This window comes from Penaeus monodon, chromosome 38, assembly GCF_015228065.2.
Source record: "Penaeus monodon isolate SGIC_2016 chromosome 38, NSTDA_Pmon_1, whole genome shotgun sequence".
Taxonomy (NCBI): Eukaryota; Metazoa; Arthropoda; class Malacostraca; order Decapoda; family Penaeidae; genus Penaeus; species Penaeus monodon.
Window position 1 is genome coordinate 9,076,335 of NC_051423.1, and position 26,314 is coordinate 9,102,648.

A 26,314-nucleotide genomic window follows, 5' to 3' on the forward strand; every position below is an offset into this window, starting at 1 on the left:
CCGCTGGGGCTCATTATATGTAGGTAACTTAAGGGGAGGGAAAAAGAGGAGGGGGGGGAGGGAGTCAATCGAGCTGACAGCCTAGGCTCTGGGTGTGCCTAGTATATTAGGAACAAAATCACTTATATCTTTCCCATAATGAACCATCATGAGAAAGAGGAGCCTGAGCCCCACGCCAGCTTGGATGATCATGACTGTAACACTCTCACAGAGGTAGGGGGTTCCTCGGGGATTTATCATGTTGAGGGAAAAGGCAACAGTTAAAAAATGGGGAGATACTAGGTTCTAGATCATATGATTCCTAGATAGACATTAGACTGTTAAGGCTACAAAATGTGATGTGATTATGTATTCAGAGTTTTACATAGTATTTAAAATTTTATAAAGAAAATAGTTTACCATTTCAGATGCTCACTTACTAATAAATGAGAAAAAAAGAGGACCTAACTAGATAATGTAGCAAGACTGAACTATTCACTGTTCAAAAATATTCATTTATGTGTTAGGAAATGCAGCCATGGCATATATCTGGGAAAAGAGTCAAAAATGTCCCTCTCAGTGTTCTGCCTACAACATCAGTTATACTTCGGTGGTTTGCATAATAAAGCGCCAAGAAGGAAACGTAAAAAGAGATTCATTACATTACAAAAATTCTTCTGTGAAAGACCAGTAAATACTGAAAACACACACTCCTCATTGCAAGTGTTCTTGTAATATAAAATAATAAAGATCAAAGGCTGACTTATTATACCTTTACTTGAGGGCTAGAAGACACTTAAAGGTCAGAAACTATGATCTAATTGGTTATGGAAAGGTCACTTTCTGCACACACTGGCAAACCTTTGTTATCAATTATCAAAGTTTGTTATTAGAAGTCAACAGTATCCCAATAGAGAAATGTATAATTTTTAACATAATTTATCCATTACAAATCACAGTCACCATCACACATTATGTTTCGTTCACACAGCTTCTTGAGCATATCTGCTGCTGTTATCAAGTAAATACCGCTTGATTACATATCTCTGTCCATCCATCTCGACCAAGAATAGCTGTCAAAGATCAACAGATGAGGCTTCTTACATCAATGTCTCAATCAGTAATATGATTGTAATATTCTTGCCTTTAACTCTGGCAGCTATATCAACTGGTCACAGGTTGGGAGACTTCTGAGAGCCAATAAGGCAAGATATGCATCCCAGAGACTGTGGAAGTTCTGGGTACAAGGTGCCTCTACCCCCTCCACAGCCTATTAAAAAGTTCAGTTACTGCTTGAACAGAATCCCAAATGTTTTGGTGGGAATTCATGAGCCTCATGTGAGATCACAATGAACATGAACTTTATATGGATGTTCCACAAATGAAGGTGAAAATATCAAATAAAAAATCAAATAAATATATAAATACGAATCACAATTTGGATCACATAAAGAAACATGCAGTAACATAAATAATAACATTACAATCACCCTATTTTGAATAACTTCAAAGACAAACTTTATTATTCAAAAAACATGAAAATACAATTTCTATAAGTAACATAGAACAAAACTAAAGCCAATTCTTAAGAATGCAGGCTATTAGAAAAATTATATGAAAGAAAGGAAAAAATCATATACCATCTTAAGTTGTAGTATACATAATCTGACATTCCTTCTATTCAACTAGGCTATTAGGAAAATTCTCTGAAAGAAAGGAGAAAATCATATATAATCCTAATCTGCAGTATACATAATCTGACATTTCTTTTATTCAACTTAAAACATACATCTTTTGCCACTTTCAATAGCTATTCAAAGTTTCATGGATGGCTGACTAAGTGCCACCTCTGCCAAGGCATTAAGACCTGCCATGCTTGACAAAACACTGGTCTCCACCACACTCGTATCTGAAATGAAGAGAAGCTCGAGGTAATTTCAAGTGAAAATTCATTATTCATTAAGAAATCATTTTACATGCATGTAATTTATCAATAAATACTGACCCTAATATGACAGCTGAAAAAAATAAATAAAGAATCAAGAAAGCACAAGCAATGATAGCCCTCTTATCAAGAAGGTGAAAGCATCCAGAAGATATTTGTCAACTCCAAACAAACCTCTTCGAAGGGGACCATTGACTGGATCATGCCGTGTGATGGTCTGCTTGCGAGCTTTCCTCTTTTGTGAACCTATGCGAGGGCCGCCCTCTGAACTACCAGATTCTCCCGGTGATAAGGATCCTCCAGCAACCAGAAGAGTACCCTGAGAGGGACTATGTTGTTGAGTGACAGATGAGGTGGAAGAAGAAGAAGATGGTGTTGGAGAAACAGCCTCACCATCAGATGTATTTCCTACGGTCCCACCATTGCTGGTGCTGGTGCTGGTCACTCCTCCAGCTGTGGGCCAACTGGTGACTGTGGTAGTGGCAGTAGATGTGGCTGATGCAGACGGGGGAGGATCTGATGTTGAATCAGCTTGGGCTGCAACACGACTGCTGCTGCTCACGACTCCCAAGGTGGCTTCTGGAAAGGAAAACAATACTTATGTTTCTATATGAAGTATATCAATAAAATAACCAATGTATTGGATAAGAGAATTATTACATGTAGAAATTCAATTAAAAGTAATACATGATCTGTTGACTAGAAAACAATTAAGTTCAATAATGCCAGTAATAACATCAATCAAAGAGTAACTAATGATAAATGCTAACCAGTGGATAATCCACTGAAAGAACAAGCAATAACCTTACTCTCATCCCTAATTAGTCTGTAATTAAACATTTTGCTCTTGACAATGCTATTTTCCCAATGTTACTAATTTTGAGTGTTCAAACAAAATATATAAAATGAGAGCAAACAAAATTCATTACTTTCCCAGAACACATAAAGCTTAACAAAAGATTACTTACGTGTCGTGTGTGGAGCTGGGTGGGAGGTGGCATGCACATTTGCGTGAGATGCTGCATGTGAGGACGAGGAGGCAGAGGGGGTGCGCTTCTTTTCCTTCTTCCGCCTGGTGAAGTCGTCCAGGTCCAAGGCGGGCAGGGCTTCAATCCTTGCCTCTAAATCAAAGTCACTGTGGGATGGGCAAATCACTCTTAACATAAAATGTAGATTTTATTCCAAAAATTACACACTAAGTATAAAATACATCATAGAAGTCTCCTTCCTGAGATTTCTTCATAAATTCTGATAGCTTTGATGTATGGTAAATGGGAAATAAAAAAGTTATAACCCAATGTGCAGTTTTTTTTGGCAGCTGTGCAGTCTGCCAAACAGTTATATCCGTATGGTCTGCATCTGTCGGGATGCCACTTGCGGCATCGGCGCTACGCTGCCATGGCATCATAGTAGATGCCACCCGCATACAAATGGTAATACAATTCTTGTTATGATAAATGTCAAATTTTCCATAATATCTTAATTACACAAAGGCACTGTAGCACAGCATTAACAGGATAAAATTATATGTGAATTCAAATGCTTCGGAAAAAGATAGACATTTCCACTTACTTTGGTGATAGTCTTCTTGACTGGCGACGACTTTTTCTTCCTCCATCTTCAGCTCGCCGCCCTCCTGCCTCCCTAATGATGGAAAGATAAGAAGAAAGAAAATGGAATAAAAATCTTACAATATCCATTCCATTTTGTAATTATTCAATATCTGAAGCCCAAAATTAAAATAATCTAACTCAACTTCTTATAGCTGGGGATGTCTATAGCTGTCATGAAAAACCAACTCATCAGGAAGTTCCACTATATGCAGCAAACACCCGGCCAAAAGGCTAGAAGTCACTTGAATGAGTGACAGAAATTCCTGGCACCGTCATTGTAGGGTTAAACTAGTTGTATAATATGAATACCCAAAATATCCTGAGCTAATATAATTATAATCATCTTAACCCTATATTGACAGGCTATGAAACCTTTCTCCAGCTCCTCTTCCATGCAGTTAAAGCAGCACTGCAGATCACCTGCCCGGGGTATACAGTGTGTATGCCTGGGCCGGGTCAATAGCTATGGGAAGTTTCAGCTGGTGGGTGATAGTCTCCACTTATATTGTATACTCTATTTTAGGAGTGTTTGTACCATCTCAGTGTGCAAAGTCAGTGGTGTGTCTTCAGACCACAAACTCTACTGTACATCAATTTTTTTTTTTTCTAGAAATAAAAAATAACAATAAAGAGAGAATCATGTACATATATATATATATATATATATATATATATATATATATATATATATATATATATATATATATATATATATATATATATATATATATACACACACACACACACACACAGTGCTGTGACCCCTCTCTTCACCTATTATACTCTGTGAAACAAGAAGCTGGACACAGGGCACACCACAGGTCCTGCATGACTCTGGTCTCCTTCCTTCGGTGCTGGTTCCTCCAGCAGAGTGCATATTGCCTCCAATGCTGGAAGGGAGTCTCCGCTGGCATGTGTACCTGCTGTGCTTGTTTCTCCTGATGTTGCTGAGGAGGAACATGCTGGAAAGAACCAGGATGTCCACTTCCCTGCAGCATCCTCAGCACCAGCTCCCTCTTGAAGTCTGCCTGGGTGAGATTTCTGGGGGACAGCTAGCACTTTGACGACTGTCATATCCAGAAGATCGAAGATCTTCTTGTACCACTTAATGGTCTGTATAGCTATTGGATATGACTGTGCCAGCTGATCTGAGAGGTCAACACTCCTCATGCCATTGCATGACTTCAGGCTTCGACTTCTCTACCCCTCGGAAATTGGTAGGCAGGGTGATGACCTTGCTAGTGTGGGCGGTGGAAAACCTTGTCACCAGAAGCTTGTCCATCCACTGAAGGCAGAGCACTCTCCTCCATCTTCTTTCTGGTTCTTTTCTGTTCTTTTTCTTTCTCTCTCTCTCTCCCCTCTCCCTCCCAAAAAATGCAAGACAGATGCAAATACAGACAGGCAGACAGACACATAACACTTCAAAAACGAGCCATTATAAAACTATACAGTCATGATAGGGGTAGCTGTCAACTGTCTGAACACCGGAATGAGCCATGATGGCTATAGGCATGCCTGGAATGACAGGTTGGCTTTCCATGATGGCTAAAGGCTAATTAAATCTTTTAAATTTAGTTTGATTCCATTTGTTACAATAGATATTCTTGGTGTGACATACTGTCTGTTTCATTTTGTTTCTAAATTATCCCCTGTGTGCAAGGAATGGCTGGGGTTACCATCCACTGGTAGCGAGGGATTTGAACACAGATCAGCAAGATTGCTAGATGAGATCGTAACCGCTGCACCACACAGCACACAGACATGCGCAGAGGTAAGAGGTTAACAATCTACCCTAAAATAAAGTAATAATCTCAACAATCCTTCCTAATACAACAGTCTTAATAACTAACTAAATAAAATACACATTCTACTCCAAAATACCCTAAACACACTAACCTCACCACACAATACAATCGCTCCTCATCGCCTGACATAATCAACCCTCAGACAGACCAAACTTACCCATTCTCTTCCTCGTTTCTTGAATTCATCGCATCGTCGTCTTCCATAGGTTCATCCTCATGGTCTTCTTCCTCAGGATCCTGCTGCTGAACCTGCTGCGTCGGCTGTTGCCCCTGTATGTCCTCTTCATCCTCCTGGTCCTGAGCTGAACTAGATTCTGTCTCTTCCCACCTGCATTGAGAAAAATGCCAAGATGTGGTAAGCATAAGTAGCAACTTTATGCAGATAATGATATGATGGTATTAAAAATAAAAGTTATGAATGATAAAAGGGATGATGTTAAAATTTTTATTGTGGATTATTGCAAACAAATGCCTCTAAGGTAAAAAAATTAGTCGCAGTGACCTTCCTGATTTCCCTATTCCTTGAACTTATGGGATTTTTTTTCTAATGCTATCATTATTGTAAATTTTATCATTACCATTGAAAATATAGTCATATATAAGAATGTTGCAAAAATATCAAAATATCCAAAAACCAATAAGATTTTTTTTTTTTTTAATTCCAGAAAAGCCGTAAACATATATATAGCTGGTGACTAAGCTTGTGGAGGCCATCCATGTGGAAACACAATTAATAATCTAAAATATCAGTGGGCATGGCCTCTATATCATGTCATCCATGACCATTAATAATAATGTTATTACAATATACTATCAACATAATAATAATAATGATAATAAAAATGATAATTAATAATAATAATGATAATGAATGACAGTGATAAAAACATTATTAATAATAATAATAATAACAACAATAAATATAGAAATAATAAAAACATAATAATAATAATAATAATAATAATAATGATGGCAATAATAATAATGTTAAAGATAATGATAATAATAACTACAAAAACAACAACAACAACAACAACAATAACAATAATAATAGTCACAGTCCTGTAACAATAATAAATAACAATCAAAAAGAACGGAACGCACCGACTATTTCTTGTCCGAGATCTCCGTGGTGCTTGCAAGACTCCCTCAGATATTAGCTCCTCGTAACGCTTTCCCTTCAGTTTCCTTGGTGCTCTTGAGCGCCCTCCTGAGGTATCACCCCCCAAGCCTCTGGAGGCCTCCCTGCTTGCGCGTCCAGAGGGAACATCCCGTCTCTGAGGATTTGGGAAATGAATATCAGTTTTATGCCTACTTTTATTACCTATCCCATCACATTATTAACAAAAATGGGTAAAAAATGGAAGGAAAAAAAAAAAAAAAAAAAAAAAAAAAAAAAAAAAAAAAAAAAAAAAAAAAAAAAGAGTAGAAAAAGAGGATATATTAAAAAAAGAAGGTTAAGAGTGAAGGGGAAAATCACTTTATTGCCAACTTCATTTACCACATATTAACTATTTATTTAATTAAAAATAACTCATTTACTCTAATTAAGGGAATTAAAGTCTAGATATACTTTCCTTGATGTTAAGGACATGTTTAAAAATATAAGTAAACGTAAATCATGAAGTGAATATGATGCAATTCTTGATCACATTAACCCTATTATACCAAAAATATGCACTCTCCACTATGGTCTGGTTTTATCTACTCTTTTATACTCTATAAGAGCTTAGTCATAAGAGTTAATTACTAGCCATTTTTATGTAAAATAAAATAATAAAACAAAACCACAGAAGACAGAACACACCCACCCACACCCACAAAAAACACACACACACACACACACACACACACACACACACACACACACACACACACACACACACACACACACACACACACACACACACACACCTCTCTCTCTCTCTCTCTCTCTCTCTCTCTCTCTCTCTCTCTCTCTCTCTCTCTCTCTCTCTCTCTCTCTCTCTCTCTCTCTCTCTCTCTCTCTCTCTCTCTCTCTCCTGATAACAATGGGTTTATGACAAGAAACAATGATAATTCAATAAAACACTAATGAAAACATACAATATCTTGTAAATAGATAGGAAGCATGTGGCAATTAGTAGTTTTTCTTCATATATTAAGTTACATATAAAACTTTCAAACATGAATTACAGATATTTTTATTTTAGCAGTCAAAATTAACATAAAAACAATATTTTCAAAGAGACAGAAATATACCTGAAATATTTCAAGTACAGACATCTATGGCAACATCTATGGGTCACAACCCAAAGAGAGTTGCTGAGGGCTAGACGGGGTCATGAAGCCCTGACTAATTTGCCGGGTGTTCTTGTTCTTATTAAGAATATATAGATTGCTATTTTTTTCTCTTTGTCTTTCCTTTTACTTTTACCTAAAAACATACGAGTTAGAAAATCCTTAATTTGAACAGCTGATGTTAAAAAGTGATGAATATCTCAGACTTGTGAGGGAGGTAGTGGTTATATCAGACTTGAGAAAGGGTCACTGATATAAAATGGTTGGGAACCAATATGTATTAAAAAAAATAAACAAATATGTAAATCCATTACAGAATAAATAACATAATAGCTAAAAAGTATTATTTGTACTACAAACGACATAAATGCATTGCAGCCTTGCCTTTTTAGGTGATGTCTCATTCTCCTCTGGTCCCTTTTCTTTGGATCGCTTTCTCTGTGTTGGATTGGCATTATCACTGGGATTACTATTATTGCTATTTCTGGAGTCGACCGATTCCTTTGCAGTGTTCTCCTGGTTCTCACCTTCGACTTCCTTTTTCTCATTGGTTTCTGCACTTTGGTTCTTTTCCCCAGAGTCACCCTTAGGCGTCACTTTTGTTTTACTACCCTTATCATAAACCTTGTCGACCACATAATGAATGGCCTGTGACATAGAGAATTTTATATAAGTGCCATTCTCTTTGTTGAGAATAGCCTGTGGAAAGGAGGGCTTTTCTATATCGTTATTATTGTTATTGTTATTATGTAGGTTCTCTGGTCGGAAGATGCGAGGATACCCAGGCCGGGTTTCATTTGGAACACTGCTGGGGAAATTTGGTTCACTACACTTTCTGTCCACAACACTATCAATTATATCTTGGTTTGATGTACACAGTTTAGTCTCTCGAGTTAAATTTAAAGGCTGGACATTTGCTGGTGTGCTACATCCAATCGGTGGGGGTTTGGTTCCTTCTGAGGGAGTATTTGCTTCCTGTGGGGAGGCTTTAGCATCCCGGGGTGGGCTGCCTGGAGGGCCTGCCACAGATCTTGAACTAAAGGGGCCATTGCTAACTCTTCTCTGCTGGTCCTCGTTAGTTTCAGTGGCTAGCTGTGTTCCTCCCTCTGGCTTATGTCTGCCTTGCGAAAATGTCCAACTTGCTGAAGATTTTGCATTTTCCTCAGTGGAACTGATCTGTAAATGTGAAAATGTGAAAAAAAATTTAACTTCAAGATTTAAACACTGCTGATCAAATAGCTTTAGAATTATATTTTAAATGCCATTTATCACTTTAATTTGAGAATTCTGTAATCAAATTATAAAAATACAAACTACCAACGCAACATTGGATAAAATTAAACTAATGAAAAGGAAATAAAAATTGTCAATTATATCTGACATTCATTTATGATTTTAACCCATTTGATTCAGATACTTCACTGCCATTATGTGGCTCAAAATACAGGTATAGGCTTGCATTCACATCACCCGTCTCTCAAGCCAAAGTTTTTCATGACGTGATGTTCACGCTATCCAGATTGTAGGGGGTTAAATTTTGGAGTTTTGTTTTATTTTGCTTTATGTATTTATGAAAGAAGACAAAGCAAAAGAAATAGAAGAGGGTGAAGAAAGGAAAATTGATGTGTAATGACACAGTAACTAACCTTGGCCTTTTCTGGACTGGGTACTATCTGTGCTTGTGTTGAAACAACAGGTACAGGTTGGTCCAGCATATTTGCATGTACATATCTCTTCTTGGGAGGTTTGGGAGGTGTCATATTGGTGGTAGTTTCAGAAAGTGAAGACTGTACACTGCTTTGAGAAGTTGTAACAACAGCTGGGTCACTGCCTGTGATGGGTTTGGGTCCGTTAGAAATGGCAGGGTTATTAGAATCTGGAGAGAAACCGGGAGCCACGGCTGAAGGTTGTACCGTTCCGCTCCAAGTGGACAAACTTGTAGTAACACTTGCGTTTGTACTTATAGAGGACCCACAGGTAGAGTTTGCAGTTGCATTTGAAGAGCCACTGTTAGCAGAATTCACATCTGATAATGTGCTAAGGGCAGCAACACTAGGAAAGGAATCAATAGGAGCGCAGCGAGCTGTTGATGTGTTTGCAGCTGACACATAGGCTGTGGTGAATGTAGTAAGGCTGGATGGCCCACTAGCTATATTCTGATTGCTGCTGCTGCTGGTGGAGGCTGTTGACAGGAGAGTACTTAGCCCTCCCATCTGGGCCTCATCTGTGAAATGAGGGAAACAATTACACATTACTATTTGCTGGCCTCCAATATACATGACTTCCAACACAAAATGCATACAAGCAATTATGTGAGAATTCTCTCTAGCTCTATTACTGAAAAGGGATGGCATTTATGCTTATAATTCCTTCCTAACCTCACCTTCAGACTGTACACTTCCAAATCAAAATAATTTCAATGTAATAGATAAAGTAACTAACTACAAATTAAATCTCAAAGCATTTCAATACAAGTGCCTTGTTGCTATCATCCTCATGTTATTAATATTATTATCAATAATGGATAATACCTAAAAATAAAAGATGTTCATCCTACTTTGGTAAATATTATATTTTTCAACTCATTCAATGAATGAACCCTATTCATATTGACAGATGTAGAAAAGGTATGAATGAGAATGAATATCTTCACAATACAAGAGATGTATTTGACCTGTTTCGATTATATCTTTGTCAGAAATACATGTATTTCTGACGAAGACAATCAAAACGGTCAAATACATCTCTTGTATTGTGAAGATATTCATTCTCATTCATACCTTTTATCATTCAATGAAACTAAAATCAGTTTCAAATATCAAATTCTACTTCTTAAATATTTACTCCCTAATAATCTTGAAACTCAAGAATGTTAACTTTTGGTATGAATCCTTATTGAAATGTGGATAATAGTTGATCCTAACTTGTGCAAAAGATATATATAATCAAGTGGGGTGGGCTTAAAAATAACAAAGTGTCAATAAGACTAATGATTCCTTCCTAATTCTATCCAATGGTACTTCACAAGAAAATTGATGCAAAATATCAGAATAGGCAATAAAACAAGACAATCTGACAACAATTAAGACATGCTACTAATTTATGTATCTACTGTATGTGGAAAAACTTACTCTCAGGTGTCAGATATATCTTCATGTTAAGAAAATCATAATTTGTACTGACTCTGAAGTTGTTCATCGCACAAATTTCTTAGCTCTTTCATTGTGAAAAATGTTGAAAAGGGCATAAAAGAGGATGAATAATTAAACCAGATGCAGCCTATAAAATGCCTGATACAGATATAGTGTCATGTTCATTTTCTTTAATCTCAGAATGACAGTCATTTTCCACTTAAGCAAGACAGTTATATGTAATATATAGCTCAATGTGTGGAAGCTTTAAAATGTGATATGTTACCTTCATATCACATTTTGATAAATAATACTCTGAAGAAGCTGAAGTGACAAGAGCTATGTGCAATGCATCAAATGGCCTAACAACAAACTCTAACATCTTGTGTTTCTAGGAAAACATACCGGCAAGTTTTCCAAAGGTGATGGCACCATCAGTTGGGAGGGGGTCACACCTGGGGACCTTCTGATTGGAGGGTCTAGCAGGGGGAGGTCGGGGGGGCTGTGCTGGGATCTTGTACCACTTGAAGTCAGGATTGGCACGCAGGAATGCTTCCTTGTACTGCCGGGCTAGTTCTGTGTAAGATGTCTTCTGCTGAGCTGGGAGGTCAGCCCACCACTCACCCAGGATCTTTGTCACCTGACGGTTCTCTAAGTGAGGGTATTTCTCTCGTACCTGTAATAATATTCGAGGTCAGTCAGCATTCTAATATCAAGTTTACGAGAACTGTCTTTGGCTATATATATATATTTTCTAGTTGTCCATTATCATAGCGCATAACTTGATATACTGCAATACAAATGAAGATATAGGCAGAGGGAAAAATAAAAGTACTAGTAATACAAATTAGTAATTCTTGATACATAAACTAGAACCTACTAAACCTAAATGCAAGACACATAAAGCAAAACAGAGTATCTAACTAATAATCACTAGTGATACTACTTCATCTTTCAGCTATGTCAAACTACACATAAAAAGAATGTGTCACACTAGCAAATTTTCACCTGCTTCCTCTTGCCAACCTCCAGATATTGTAAAAATGAGATGTAATTATGATTATCATAAGTACTGACAAAGAACAGATTCATATTTAAGACATAATAATATATTTCTTCTGATATTGAAGGATTAGTTGTAAAGACAAGATATTATAAAAATGAAACACTGCAACAAGTAATGTTTTAAGCTTGACTAAAGCTTCTCTTCAGAGAGAGTAAGACTTAAAAGGAACTTTCTTTTTTACTTTATCCAAAGAGGAGCTTTTGACAAGCTATAAATGTCACATGTGATTCCATTTCTGTTGTGGCGGTGTTTATATTATCTGTGGGTATAAATTACTGTGCTTATATTTTTGTGCAACCTATAGAGTTCACTAAAAAGGACTGTAATGAGGATACTCACTGATACCTTTCACATATCTAATTCTCAGAATGTATAAACTTGAAATGTTGATGAAAACAATAAGACTTCAAACTGAGGTGAAAATATATGAGAAAATGGTAGATAAACAGAGATAAAGAAAAAGACAAACTAATTTTAAGAGTTAGAATTCATCATTCAATATGTGAAAAAAACTCAAGCAGGAAGAAAACAAATACACAGACACAGACACACCCACACCCACACACACTCTGCAAAATAACTGTCCATGGTTGACCCAATATTCATTAGATTCATGGCATGACAAACAATCTGGAATACTGTTCTCCACAAAGAAAAGTGATCACAAAGTAATGAATCTAAGATACCAAGGAAGAAAAATTATGAGATGGAAATATGGAAGCATATGTAAGTTCTTTGAGGATTTAAATGATTCTACTGACTACCCCAATGCAGACTTGAATCAGATTTGCATTAAATTCAAAACTGAAATAAGAAAAATAAAAAATATAGGAGAGCACGAGAAAAATATTTCTTAAGGGAAATCCTCCGACAACAGAGGTCTCAGGCTGCATATGAGATAGATTCAGCAGACATAATAACAGGTATAATTAAACCATGCCAGAGTCCAAGAAAAATATTGTGGATAAAATAAATAAGTGAAAAAAATAAAGCTTTTTCTTCAACAACTCCAACCCACTCAGGATGGTTGACATCATGTTATGGCTAGACCATCCCCAAATAAGGAACCCATGCATCACTTATGCTGCATCCAGGTGGATAAAGAACAGGTAAATCTATGCCTCCCAAATGAAGCTAGGAAATCCTGTCTTGAATGGGCTAACAGAACGACTAAATGCGAAGATGAAAGAATGGAAGATTCCAGCCAGTTCATTCATGTCACTGACTTTGAAACATAGAGAAACACTGTCACTATGAATTAGTATATTGACATCCTCACACTCAGGAACTATGAATAAAGGATCTACTGAAAGCATTAGATAAAATGAAAGCAGGAGGACTAAGCAATATTTTTCACTAGATTCTTAAAGAGTATGCTGAACTTTACCTATATTTAAAATATTGCATTACACCCCAATATAAGAGCTATAATAAGCAAATCCTCAAAATTATAAACCATTATGACCAACTAGTGTAATAAACAAACCACAAAAAAGTAGCTCAGATGCACAACAAACAATAATATGGTATAAGGAATAACAAATCATGCATTGTAAATCTCCTGCTTTTACAACAGCATTTCTCAGATTCTGCAGTTGTGAGATGTCTGAGTAGATTTTAATATGGTATTTATATATAAAAGATGAATAATTACAGGTAAACAATGTATGTACAGGCAAAGAAATGGTAAAAGAAGTGACCCATGAAACAATACAAGTTAAGAGAAGCAGTATTAAACATGTTAGAACAACAAAATGACCTCAGAATATAGGAACACTAGGCCAGAGGAATACATGAATGACAAAGTTTACAAATGCTATCAATAAGCACAAGCATGAATAGGGTATTCATGTATGTAGATGTAATGTATTAGAAAGATATAAATTTACATCAACATTCAGCTTTGGAGGACCTCTCCTGAGTTTACGAAGGAGAGTTAATACACTTTACATGACTGACATACTGCAGTATATTCATTGAATCTACAACTTTAATTTATGCGGGCAATTTTTTTGGGTAATTTTGAAGTTATTTCAATATGTAAGAGGAGAATTTTGCATAATTTGGTAAGTTTTGGCATTTAGTTATATCCTTCAATATCAAAATTACTGTGTATATATATATATATGTATATATATATATGTATATATATATATGTATATATATATGTATATATATATATATATATATATATATATATATATATATATATATATATATATATATATATATATATGTGTATATGTATATTTTAAAATCTAAAAACCTGATACTTTAATTCTTAAAAAGTCTTCTTGGCTCTCTTGACCCCTGTGTTTTATGTTAACAAATCAAATCGCAAGCTTCTCCTCAAAAATGTGATCGCCAGTAAGTAACAAACATGCTCAACAATTATGCCTCTGGAACTGACAAGGTAGACAAGGAAGAAGAATAAGAATGAGTGGGGAAACTATACCTGCAACATAGAAATAAGGACGTAAAGATATTTAGGGTTCCATCTAGAACTACTGAAGAATGGAACATCTTTCCAGAAAACCACTGCATGTGCCAGAAACATACATCAGTTTAAAATGTTCAGTGAAATTCTAAATACAGTAGAAGGGTCCCTCTTGGGCCAGCTCCCACTCCCATATTTGAACAACAAGATAATACTGTGTATAACACACACACACACACACACACAGAAACACCCTTGATCTCTTTATACACACCTGAGCTCTATGTCTTTTACAGAAAATGAGGAAAGCATTCATGGGGCGACGTGCAGGGTGTGGGGGAGCATCCTCCTGCTGGGGTGACACATCCTCTTGCTGGGGGGACACAACATCCTCCAAGTCGCCTTCACCCTCACTCTCACCACCAGATCGACTCTCCTGCAAGGATGAGAAAGACTTATTAAGAAGAAAGAACATTTTTGTTTACTAAAAACATGATTATAAACCTATTCACATATAAACACACATATAAATAAATGTGAAAAGTATCAACAATTTTGGATAACTATCTGCCATCTTTTTAAAATCTCCCTATTCTTCAAATCCAAAGTTCTGACAATAAAAAAAACAAAAACTAGACTTGCAGAGCATGACCAAAGCAAAATGGATCATAGTACATTCTGCAATCAGAATGTGCTAAAGTTTTGCCTCTTAATATTAAAGACAGCTATGGTTAATCTTAGTGAATTCACCCCACTCCCCATGTAAACACACACACACACACACACACACACACACACACACACGCACACACACGTTTCATTAAACCTGAGCATCCCTAGATAATAAATTCAGACAAAGTCACAAGTCGCATCACATTTGCAGCCATCCCCCGTCCCCAGTACGAAAGTCAACCATACAACTACAACTACATTCGGAAAACGGAAAACCAGTTGCACCAGCGTTATGGGTCTCGCCAGCAGCAGACAAGTTAAAAGTTAAGAACTGTGATTTTCCGCAAAATTATCTCGACTTCGGAGCAGCCACGGGAAACAGTACCTCTGCCACTCGTTCCGCTACTCGAAAATTAACGGAAGGCGTCAGACCACGCGTTTTTGTAGCAAATACATTCGTACTTGCGCACACCCATTCTGACTGGCGGCCGTTGTGATGGTAAATGAGATTAAGCATACTACACTGGGCAATGTGAAGAATAAAAATAAGAATATGAATAAGAATGAGAGAGAGAGAGAGAGAGAGAGAGAGAGAGAGAGAGAGAGAGAGAGAGAGAGAGAGAGAGAGAGAGAGAGAGAGAGAGAGAGAGAGAGAGAGAGAGAGAGAGAGAGAGAGAGAGAGAGAGAGAGAGAGAGAGAGAGAGAATGGGGGGGGGGGGTTACACACGAGTTTCAAACGGGAAGGATGGAACGCTTGATATGCAAAAGTGCGTGACGAGCATAAAACATGAACAGAGACGTTAACGAGCACCGAGCGGGGGCCCAGCTGTTCGTCGAGGAACACCTTCCTGTCACACACAACGACAAATCCCGTAGCAAGGGCGTGCTGGACGAATTGGGCGTCTTGACAACGACAATGAACAACTCTCATCTCGAGACAGACGCGTCAATCATAAATAAATGTAAAAAAAAAAAAAAATGTACTAGCCTACTGAAGGAACGCATAAAACTTAAGAAAAGTTGAGCGTCAGTGGCGTTCACATACGAAACCCATGACGTATATGAATGCAAACACTGAAAATGCCAGAAAAAAATAAGGCGGAAGTTATGAATGGAAGGCCTAATGAGAATGAATGAAACACTATGAAAGAAGATCCTGCAAGAACAAGAGGCGAAATGCGATACCTTTCGTGGAGACCGAGAGGAAAGATAAAACACGGAAATAGAGGCAGAATGAGAAAACGAGAGAAAGAGAGTGGGAGAGTGAGAGTGAGAGTGAGAGTGAGTGAGTGAGTGAGTGAGTGAGAGAGAGAGAGAGAGAGAGAGAGAGAGAGAGAGAGAGAGAGAGAGAGAGAGAGAGAGAGAGAGAGAGAGAGCACGATGTAAAGAGAGAGTTGAGCAGGTGCATGAAGAAGAGAAGTTCAAAAGCCGGGCCGAGTTGAAGCGGGAGTGGCGAGGGAGGGAGAGGGGGAGGGAGAGAGGGGGAGGGAGAGAGAGAGAGGAAGGGGAGGGAGACAGAGAGAGGGAGGGAGAGGGAGAGGAGGGGGGAGGAGAGAGAGAGCGAGAGAGAGAGGGACGAGGGAGGAAGGGAGGGTGCTGCAGCGTAGGGAGCCTAGCGAAGCGACGAAGTCAGTGGTGTGGAACCTTGGCCGCAAGTCCTACCCCCTTCTCCCTCCGCCCCACCCCCACGTCTTGAGCGTCGCTGGAAGAAAGGGGAAGTAGGGGAGGGGGAAGGAGGGAGGAAGTGTTCCCAGACGGGTCAAACAATATTCACGTGAGTTCTGAGCCCAGAGGTTTCTCAATGAAGTTAACTCACAACCCCCCACTCCACCAACAACCCCGCTCCCTCCATTTTCCCCACCCTCCCTCCCGCTCCTCTCTCTCTCTCTCTCTCTCTCTCTCTCTCTCTCTCTCTCTCTCTCTCTCTCTCTCTCTCTCTCTCTCTCTCGCGATCTGGACAAGCGCTAAACAAAACGAGACTTCAGATTTACCGAAGAAATGTCAAACGCCAAGCATGGCAAGGCGACAGTTTTGACAACGTAACGAGCAGGAAAGTGCGAATTATGACAGTGACAGTTACCGGGGGAGGAGAGGGAGGGGAGTTAAGGGTTACACCAATAGTAATAGACGCATTATACACTCAGGAGTAACGGTAACCTTCACATACTTTATAACGACAGCAGTGACGCGGCAATCTGCAGGTTGTTACATCGAGACTGACGCGAATGGTTGTTTAAGTGCGGATCAGAATAAATAAAATTATATATAATAATAATAATAATAATAATAATAATAATAATAATAAATAAGTAATAATAAGGATAATAAAAATATCAATGACAATGACAACAATATATAATGATAACAGTAGTACTACTAACAACACAAAACCCGTCACGTTAGGAAGGTACCTCATCCACAGCTCATAAACTCAGAACATCTTGGTAAATGAACAAAGCAAAAGATTCGTTCAACTATGCACTCGTAACAGTGAAAGTTGTCCCGACGGCATGTAACACAATATCCTAGAAATAATATTAGAATTCGATTTACAAGTTCAAAGGACAGAGAAACGGGAAGGGAAGGGAAGACAATAGATGAAATGGAAGGGGAGGGAAGGAGAGGAAAGCAAGGGATGGAGAGGAAAGGGAAGGGAGGGGAAGGGAAGGGGGAAGAGCAGGGGAAAGTGTTAACAGAGAGAGAGAGAGAGAGAGAGAGAGAGAGAGAGAGAGAGAGAGAGAGAGAAAGAGAGAGAGAAAGAGAGAGAGAAAGAGAGAGAGAGAGAGAGAGAGAGAGAGAGAGAGAGAGAGAGAGAGAGAGAGAGAGAGAGAGAGAGAGAGAGAGAGAGAGAGAGGTGGAGAAGGAAAAGGGGAAAAAGGAGAATAAAAGAGGAAGGAGAGGCAAAAAGAATGGTAACGAGGGGCCCTCTACATTGGTTCGGGCAAGAAAGCGAGGAAAGCCTTGATCGTATTTCCCATATATAAATACAAAGCTGAACAATCAAAACATCAAAAAGAGAAAAATAACAACGAAACAATGTGACGTGAGGAAAGGAGAAAGAGGACGAGAAAGAGGAAGAGGAAGGGGAAGAGAAAGGGGGAGACAGAGGGGGTGAGGAGGTAAGTAATCATGACGGGGAAGTAGAAACGGAAGGAGGATTGGAAGGAGAGAAGTAACAGACAGCACACAGAGAAGAGAGAGCGAAGAGTGGGAAAAGAGGGCATACAAATGGAAAACACAAAATATGCAAGAATAAGAAAAAAATATATAAAATAGAGAAAGAATCAAAGGAGAATACATACGAGAAAGGGTGTCACTACGCACAAGGAAACTCCATGATATAACTTACAATAACACATCAACTGAACAAGTCTCAGACCCAGACGTATAACAAAACGTGCCTCGTCGAGGCAACAAAAAGAGTCAGGGTTAGTTTGTGCCTCACCATGGCAACAACACACAGTCCGACCAGAACATGCCGTCGGTCGCCGTCTCCAAGCACGTGGCACGACGAAAGGACAAAGGACGTCGACGTCATCAGGCAACAGACACTCTAGTGAAAGGCAACTCCTCTTTTCTTCGACAAAGAAGTAAAAACATTAATAAAAAAAATAATAATGATAGATAATCACCGCAACGCCGGCTCGACGAACGCGCAGCCTCGATCGGCGCACTGACACCTCCCTCCCGCGTTCTGGCGTCACTCACACGCCGGTGCCTCGTTCTGTCATCCCCCTTGGCATGCCGGTCCCAAGGTCAGGCAACAGTACACACACGCCGCCCTCCTTCGGATTCCCAGGGGTGACCTCGGCCCAAGTATGGACGCGTCCTACTCACCTCACCTGTGTGTCATGAGGGATGGCAGGAGGCGAGAGGGAGCAAGAGCGGCTGGCGGAATTCGGGCTTTGGGCTCGACGCGGATTTGCGTAAGCTTGTTTCATTGCGCTCCGTGTGCTTGGGCGCGAGCGCGTGTGTATCTACATCTGTGAGCGTGCGTGTCATGTTTGCATACGCATGCACGTAAAAATACGTGTTTTCCTCCTTTGTCAATGCACACAATAATACAACGTATAAACTGCTTTCCAGGTCCCCCTCTATCGTAAGCACGAGTACGGTTCAGTGTTCTGTGCTTTTAATGAGTGCACTGGCGGCCACCAGGCACGCTCTTGACCTTGGCTGGGGCTTGCACAACGATCGTGAGTTACATAATACCTGCGCAGTCTGACACACCGACCGAACGACCACTGCTTGTCCGCTGCCATCCCGACCGCCGCATGTCCGCAGCCATCCACGATTTTCTCTCCAACGCAACAGGGGTATTAATCAGTTACCCCCCTGCCCCCTCTACGAAACAGCTGTTTGGTCGCGTACATCGGTATGATGGGGCGGGGGGGGGGGGGGTGTTCTGTGGGCGTTCCTCGCAGGTGTTTCATCCCGTTTGTCCGTGTGAATGTCAGAAGCTCCACCTGGGAGTGATACAATCAATAATTCTATTGAATTGACACATATTCGAACGCACAACAGTGCACACAAATACAACAAATGTTCCGAACAGCTAATAATGTACTTGGTCTACCACCCCTACCCCCACAATATATATGTATATATAATGAAACAAAATGCGCGTGGTGACAAAATAGGCGAGCACACGGGGATTTTCCTGCAAGATAGCGTTGTCCCAAAGACGAGAGAATCCAAGGTAATCACAACACATATAAAGTTTAACAGATGATTCGAAACGACGATGATTACAGCGCGAATGAAGACATGATGAAGACGGCGTTGTTCCGAAGCCAAATCAAGTCAAGATAAACCGCGAATAAAGATATACTGATAAAAAAAAACCGCTAAGAACACGATAAAGAACAGCCCAACAACTCAAGACTATGCGGTAAAACGGCAGAGCGAGCAGGAAATTAGGAGTGCGGTACACGGCAAGAGGCCATGTAAGGTGTGTGCGAGTGTGTTGACGCAGGAGGCAGCTCGATAGCATGGCCGGTGTAAAGCAAGGTGCGAAAACGTGTAACACAATCGACAGGAATAACAGAAAGGGAAGAAGTGTGCCAACGCAGGTAAACAGAGGATACGTGTAACAATTTAATGGGAATGATACAAACAGCTTAATAGGAAAGACATAAAAAAAAACACCCTTATCGAAACGATGTAAACAGACGTGGCCGAGACTCAAAATACCAGGCGGGGAGAACAGGAGGAGACAGAGCTTAGAAAGAGTTGTGCTAGAACAGGTAGTACAACGCTACGCAAGACGGAGGGGCCGGGATTGTTACCAGGCCGGGGGGAGTAGGCAGGGATTAGGGGGAGGAGGAGGAGTAGTAGGAGGAGGAGGAGACAGAGGGGTCTTGGCCGTGACTAGACAAGAGCACCAAGCAGCAGAGGGTTCACTGACTTCATCCTAGCAGTGTTATTCTTTAAAAGCGTCTCTACAACTACCGTTGTTTGGGTTTCAAGGTCATATGGGCATATATTCAAAATGACTTTGGAGTGAATAAACACACCTAGATTGTGGAGAAGTGGAGGAAAAGAGGAGGGAGAGGGTTAGCTTGGGAGGTTTAAAAAAAAATTCACTGGCTGTTCCCTTTCCTGCCAATCAACCTCATCCCCAACCCAGTCAAGCATTTCCTTCAATCGCCCCATCCTAACGCCTCGGCTGTGTCCCAGTCATCATCACATCGTCAACCTCAAAACTCAAAACCAAACTAAGTATGATCCAACAACCATTTTCTTGAAAGACAATCAAATCCCCTTAAAAATAAATGCAGGGGCCACATTACACACACACACACACACACACACACACACACACACACACACACACACACACACACACACACACACACACACACATATATATATATATATATATATATATATATATATATAATTCCTTAAAAAAATAAAGTAATAAAAAAACACATAGAACATATAAACACGCCTTAACATCCCATTCAAAACGAATACCGTAACCCATTAAAAAAAAAAGGTAACAGCAAATACCACACCTCATAACAAACCCCTCAAAAAGCAACATTAAGTACGACCTCCCCCCACCACGTTAATGGCAGAAGCAGAACCCCACGAGGGTTTTCTCCCTAAGCTTTACACCAGTGACCACTCTCAACATGGCGCTGGAGGCAGAACCGTTAGGCCACGTTGAAGCCTCCGCGACGGACAAATGCTCACGGGGACCCCACTGCACTCCTGTCATTAGCTACACTAGCTGTGAAGTGAAGGATATTTCTATAAACTATGGTGCTTAAACAAACAGTATGAAAATACGTTATGCTCTTCTATATCTTCAGTCACCACCAAAGCTAAACGTTCTGGTTTAAGAGTTGTGTGTGACCTAACACCTAACAAAATAACACGAGTGAAATGATCGCAAAGTTTCGATTTGACGCAGCATTCACCTGCTAACAACCAAATTCCGCTGCGCCCCGTGACGGCATAGCAAAAAGGAGCATAGCATTCTGAATGTTACCTCACATACACACACGCCCGCGCGCCCATGAGTCACGTCGCCAGCAGCAGCAGCAGCAGCCCTTTCCTCTTTGCCCTCCTTCTCTTTTTGTCCTTCACTCACTCTCTCTCGTTCGCATTTTCTTTCCTCACGTCTTTCTCTTTGGCGTATGTCTATATTTCCCTTCTTTCATTCAGCTATAATTTTCTTCTTCCTATCTCTTCTCTTCTCTCCGTTTTCTTCTACTCCTTGTGCCCCTCCCAGTCTAACCGTCACCAAATTCTTTTATCTCCCCCACTAATTACAATAATGGCTGCTTTAGCCAAGATATAATTACGTCACATTGTACAAAAAGTATTTTCACTAAAGGAAAGGGAAAAATTAGGATCCGTCTTTTTTCTCTTTTAATAAACCTTAACAAAACGAGTTAGTGTCTATAAAACTGCCCAAGAGAATAAAAATAACTGCTTTGAAATCCTTCGAGGAAGCTCTCAAAGAAAACGAAAGAAAGGAAAGAAAACGAAGCGAAAGAAAACAAACAAAAGAAAAAGGGAAGATCGCCCTGGTCAATGCTCGCTTGAATGGACTGTCAATTCAAGACAAGTTGAGTGACCTTCTTCAATTTCATTTTTTTCTTATCCACCGCAATATGTATTTTTCCCTATCATTTCCCATTATTCCTCTTCGAAATCTTGTATTTACTGATATAAAAGAATGAAGCGTGAAGAGAGAACCGTGTGATGCAACAAGTTCGCCTTCGATTAAAGCTGAGTGAGGATCACGTGACCTCAAAGCTGCCGACAGACTCGTCCTAACCGAATACACTGGACGTGGAAAGGACACGTACACACATGGGCACTCACACTCGCGTAGACGCATACATAATATATCTGGAAGGAACATAAGCAGACAAGGGCAAACATAAGGCTTTAAATATTTAAGTACAGTCACTCACACATACATATACTATCTAAAATTAAAAGTATAACGACTTTGCGTCAATTTACCAAAATTTATAAACTACTTATTTAGGTCCATTACAAGACCTGCCGTATTTCATGAAAATTTAATTTCAGGCATCATAAGTTAAAAAGAATTATGGGACACGTTACAAAAATTTATTTCTTTTGAAGCTACACGTGCGTCCTTAACTAACTTTGCATATTCTATAATATTACTCCGTCCGCGTATATACATCTGATAACTTTTGGTTCGGTCAACAGATGGCGCTGAACGAAAAGAATAAATGAAAATTAATATCTAGCAACTCTACCGCAACATTAAAACCGTTAATATGAGCGCCGTTCACTTATTCCCACACTTCCTATGCGAAATGAACACTCATAGACATTTCTCTCTCACAATCTTCCTTGCCATTCGTAAGATAGTCCAAGTTCCTATTATAAGGCCTACCTACGATAACATTTGCAGGATCCAGAAAATCTCACTGTCTGCCAACTGTGCAATGAATTCTGCAACGCCTGGCCAACCTGTTCTCCCATACCACTTTGTAAACTATCTCCCGTGCCGACTTTATAACCAGTCCTGAACAACCAACTCGCACGCCGTCTCTTCAATAACCTTCAAACAACCTGTTCTGCGGGAAACCTCCCAACGCTTCTAAAAAGCCTTTTCTTCTTCCTTTCCTCCCTATACATATCCTCCTCCCACACACAAACCTCAAAACAAGCCCCCCACTAAACAAAACAACATTACAGCTACACTAACGCGACTGACCCTTGCATTATCACCCGTTGTCATGGTCTCTTCCATAACGCTATTGTATGCTGTCACAACACACGCCCCTACGTCGCTCTGTCTCAGTACGCCAAACACCGTTCTCCTCCTGTGTCAAAATCCCGTGCTCTCATAGTCACTCAACTAACACGTGTCCATAGAGGAAGGGGGTGAAACTATCTCTGGATGGCTACGCCCCGACCCCATCCTCTTCCCCAAAGCCACTTTCTACTTCAACTTGGCTCTTATGAGCTTCCGCTCCGCCAGCCGCCTGTCTCCATACCTTCCCATACACTCTTCACCCTTCACCAGAACTATCATACCTCCTCTCTCTCTCTCTCTTTCTCTCTTTCTCTCTCTCTCTCTCTCTCTCTCTCTCTCTCTCTCTCTCTCTCTCTCTCTCTCTCTCTCTCTCTCTCTCTCTCTCTCTCTCTCTCTCTCTCCCTCTCTCTCTCTCTCTCTCTCTCTCTCTCTCTCTCTCTGCGAGGAAGAGCAAGCATTTAGTCACGATTTGGCAAGGATACACTATGCTCGCACCCCCAAAGGCATGCAAAGTGCGCGGGACCAACTAAAATATCCGCACAAGTACAAATACTTTAATTAGAATTAAACCAGTCTAATGGTGATACAAACGATGTCAACGGCAATATAGGGAACATCTCAACATGAATAAAAACAGTAATGATAATAAAGAACAGTAACTATAATAATAAAAAAAAAATAAATACAACAATAATAACAACAATTCATACCCCACAATCATCCTTTTCCGCTTCATCTAACTACAGCGATCCTCACCTGTTAGCGACGCGGAGGACACTAACAACGCAAGACAAAGCAACCAAACAAAAACGAAGAACCTGAGGGACTAGGGAGAAGCCTAAGGGACTAGGGACGTTCTCCGCACCTGCTCTCCTGACCACGATCCTGCTTTTCCTTCGCACATTTTGGCAAGGAGGGACACAGGTTAAAGACCTTCAGAGACACGACGAGGCACGCCAGGTCAATCGTGCAAGTTCTTCCAACGCAGACGCAAGCACACGGCAATGACCACTTACACACATGCGTATTTTCAAACACACCCATATTAAGTACCGTTAATTAATCGTACTAATTATTCACGTAATTTGTTAAAGAAACCACACAGAAAGGCGAAGGCTGTGGAGGGAGGGAGGGAGAGGGAGAGGGAGAGGTAGAGGTAGAGGTAGAGGTAGAGAGAGAGAGAGAGAGAGAGAGAGAGAGAGAGAGAGAGAGAGAGAGAGAGAGAGAGAGAGAGAGAGAGAGAGAGAGAGAGAGAGAGAGAGGGAGAGGGAGAGGGGGGGGGGAGAGGTAAAGGGGGAGAGGGAGGGAGGGAGAGAGAGGAGTGTATGGGGTTTCTCTGAGTGCCATATACGGTGTGGTCCCATTTTTAAGAGTGGTCTCTTTTTGTGCGTGGGTGGGGTTGCGTGCGAGTGGATATACGTGTGTGTTCGTGCATGCGTGCGAGTGTGTGTGTGTGTGTGTGTGAATGCGTCTGAGCGAAAAATCGCGTGTGTGCCTCCATACGTACATGAAAATCCCCGCCCCTCAGCCCGCAATACCCCTCCCGACGCTACCCTCGTAGCCCCCCCCCCCGCAACACACACACCACACTACACAAACGCCTCGCCAACACAGCACACCGAAACCGCAACACGACACAATAACACCAGTGCGCATTCCTCCTTCACCTGACCAACATACCGCCCACGACCTCGGCCCGGGAGTGGTAGCGGTAGCGGTAGTGGTCATAGTAGTAGTAGTACCTGTTGCCAAAGGCTGCCGACGCCTGCTCGAACTGTGCCAGCTGGACTTAACACACAATCACTCGCGGCGGAACACTTCTCGCTCTCCGTTTTCTAAACCCGGACTGGCAATAGCGGCAATAGTTTAATTATGACGTTCATGGTGTGCGTGTGTGAGAGCCTGACTGACTGAGTGTGTGTATGTGTGTGTATGTGTGTGTGTGTGTGTGTGTGTGTGTGTGTGTGTGTGTGTGTGTGTGTGTGTGTGTGTGTGTATGTGTGTGTGTGTGTGAATGTGTGTGTGTGTGTGTGTGTGTGTGTGTGTGTGTGTGTGTGTGTGTGTGTGTGTGTGTCTGTGCGTGTGTGTGAATGTATGTGTGAATGTGTGTGTGTGAATGTGAATGTGAATGTGAATGTGAATGTGTGTGTGTGACAGAGAGAGAGAGAGAGAGAGAGAGAGAGAGAGAGAGAGAGAGAGAGAGAGAGAGAGAGAGAGAGAGAGAGAGAGAGAGAGAGAGAGAGAGAGAGAGGAGAGAGAGGAGAGAGAGAGAGGAGAGAGAGAGAGGAGAGGAGAGAGAGGAGAGAGAGAGAGAGAGAGAGAGAGGAGAGAGAGAGAGAGGAGAGAGAGAGGAGAGAGAGAGAGAGGAGAGAGAGAGAGAGAGAGGAGAGAGAGAGAGAGAGAGAGAGAGAGAGAGAGAGAGAGAGAGAGAGAGAGAGTGTATACGCGCATGAGCATGCGTGCTTGCGTGAGTGTGAATATGAGTGTGTAATCTGTGTTGGGTAATGGATGCAGGAATATGTATGAGAGCAGATGTCTGCGTAATGATAGTTGTAGTGGTAGTACTTCTTGTAATAGTAGAGAAGCAGTAAGTATTAGTAGCATTTGTGATTACAATTACAGTTCAGTAATACTAATGATAAATAATAACGGTTATTCTGATTTGGTGAGTATTACTTGCATTACTACAATATTAGAATAATCACAATGCAATAGCAGTAATTTTTATAGGTCCTGTCAACGGCGAATACAAATTGCATGAATTCATAAAAGATATAATTTCATTAAGATCTAAATCTATATAAAATCCAGAAAGCAAACACAGTTACTCTTTCAGTAATCCCCCTCCCCCTAAAAAAGCAAAATAAATAAATAAATAAAAAAATAAATGAAGAAAAAACTCCCCACATCCCTCGCGAAATATAGAGGAAAATCTGTAATTGCAGCGTGGCCGGCCCTTCCGTCACCACTCGTACGGTCCTCTCCGAGCCTCACGAGACGGAGTTCAGACCCCAACCGCTCCTCACGACAACGGGGAGACGTGCCCCATCCTTCTCCCGAGTCGCCTTCATTTGCATATTTCATCACGAGCGCGGGCCACGTCCTCAATGTGCCTCATGATAAGGAAGA

At 40.5% G+C, this 26,314-nt stretch overlaps 1 protein-coding gene across 3 annotated transcripts in view; it reads right to left on the reverse strand.

Moving 5' to 3' along the window:
• Positions 1-39: 39 nt before the first annotated feature.
• Positions 40-26,314, reverse strand: part of LOC119596589 (uncharacterized protein DDB_G0284459-like) — a 58,943-nt gene continuing 32,668 nt past the window's right edge. For 2 of the 3 annotated variants that reach the window (XM_037945909.1, XM_037945907.1), the window contains exons 2-11: positions 14,531-14,692; positions 11,159-11,429; positions 9,269-9,846; positions 8,007-8,798; positions 6,447-6,619; positions 5,500-5,670; positions 3,497-3,568; positions 2,893-3,059; positions 2,099-2,503; positions 40-1,888 (exon numbers count right to left, since the gene is read on the reverse strand). In XM_037945909.1, the coding sequence (XP_037801837.1) occupies positions 1,794-1,888; positions 2,099-2,503; positions 2,893-3,059; positions 3,497-3,568; positions 5,500-5,670; positions 6,447-6,619; positions 8,007-8,798; positions 9,269-9,846; positions 11,159-11,429; positions 14,531-14,572 (2,766 nt within the window). In that variant the 5' untranslated portion in view covers positions 14,573-14,692 and the 3' untranslated portion in view covers positions 40-1,793. The remainder of the gene's footprint in view (positions 1,889-2,098; positions 2,504-2,892; positions 3,060-3,496; positions 3,569-5,499; positions 5,671-6,446; positions 6,620-8,006; positions 8,799-9,268; positions 9,847-11,158; positions 11,430-14,530; positions 14,693-26,314) is intronic. The other variant, XM_037945908.1, reaches the window with a different exon arrangement.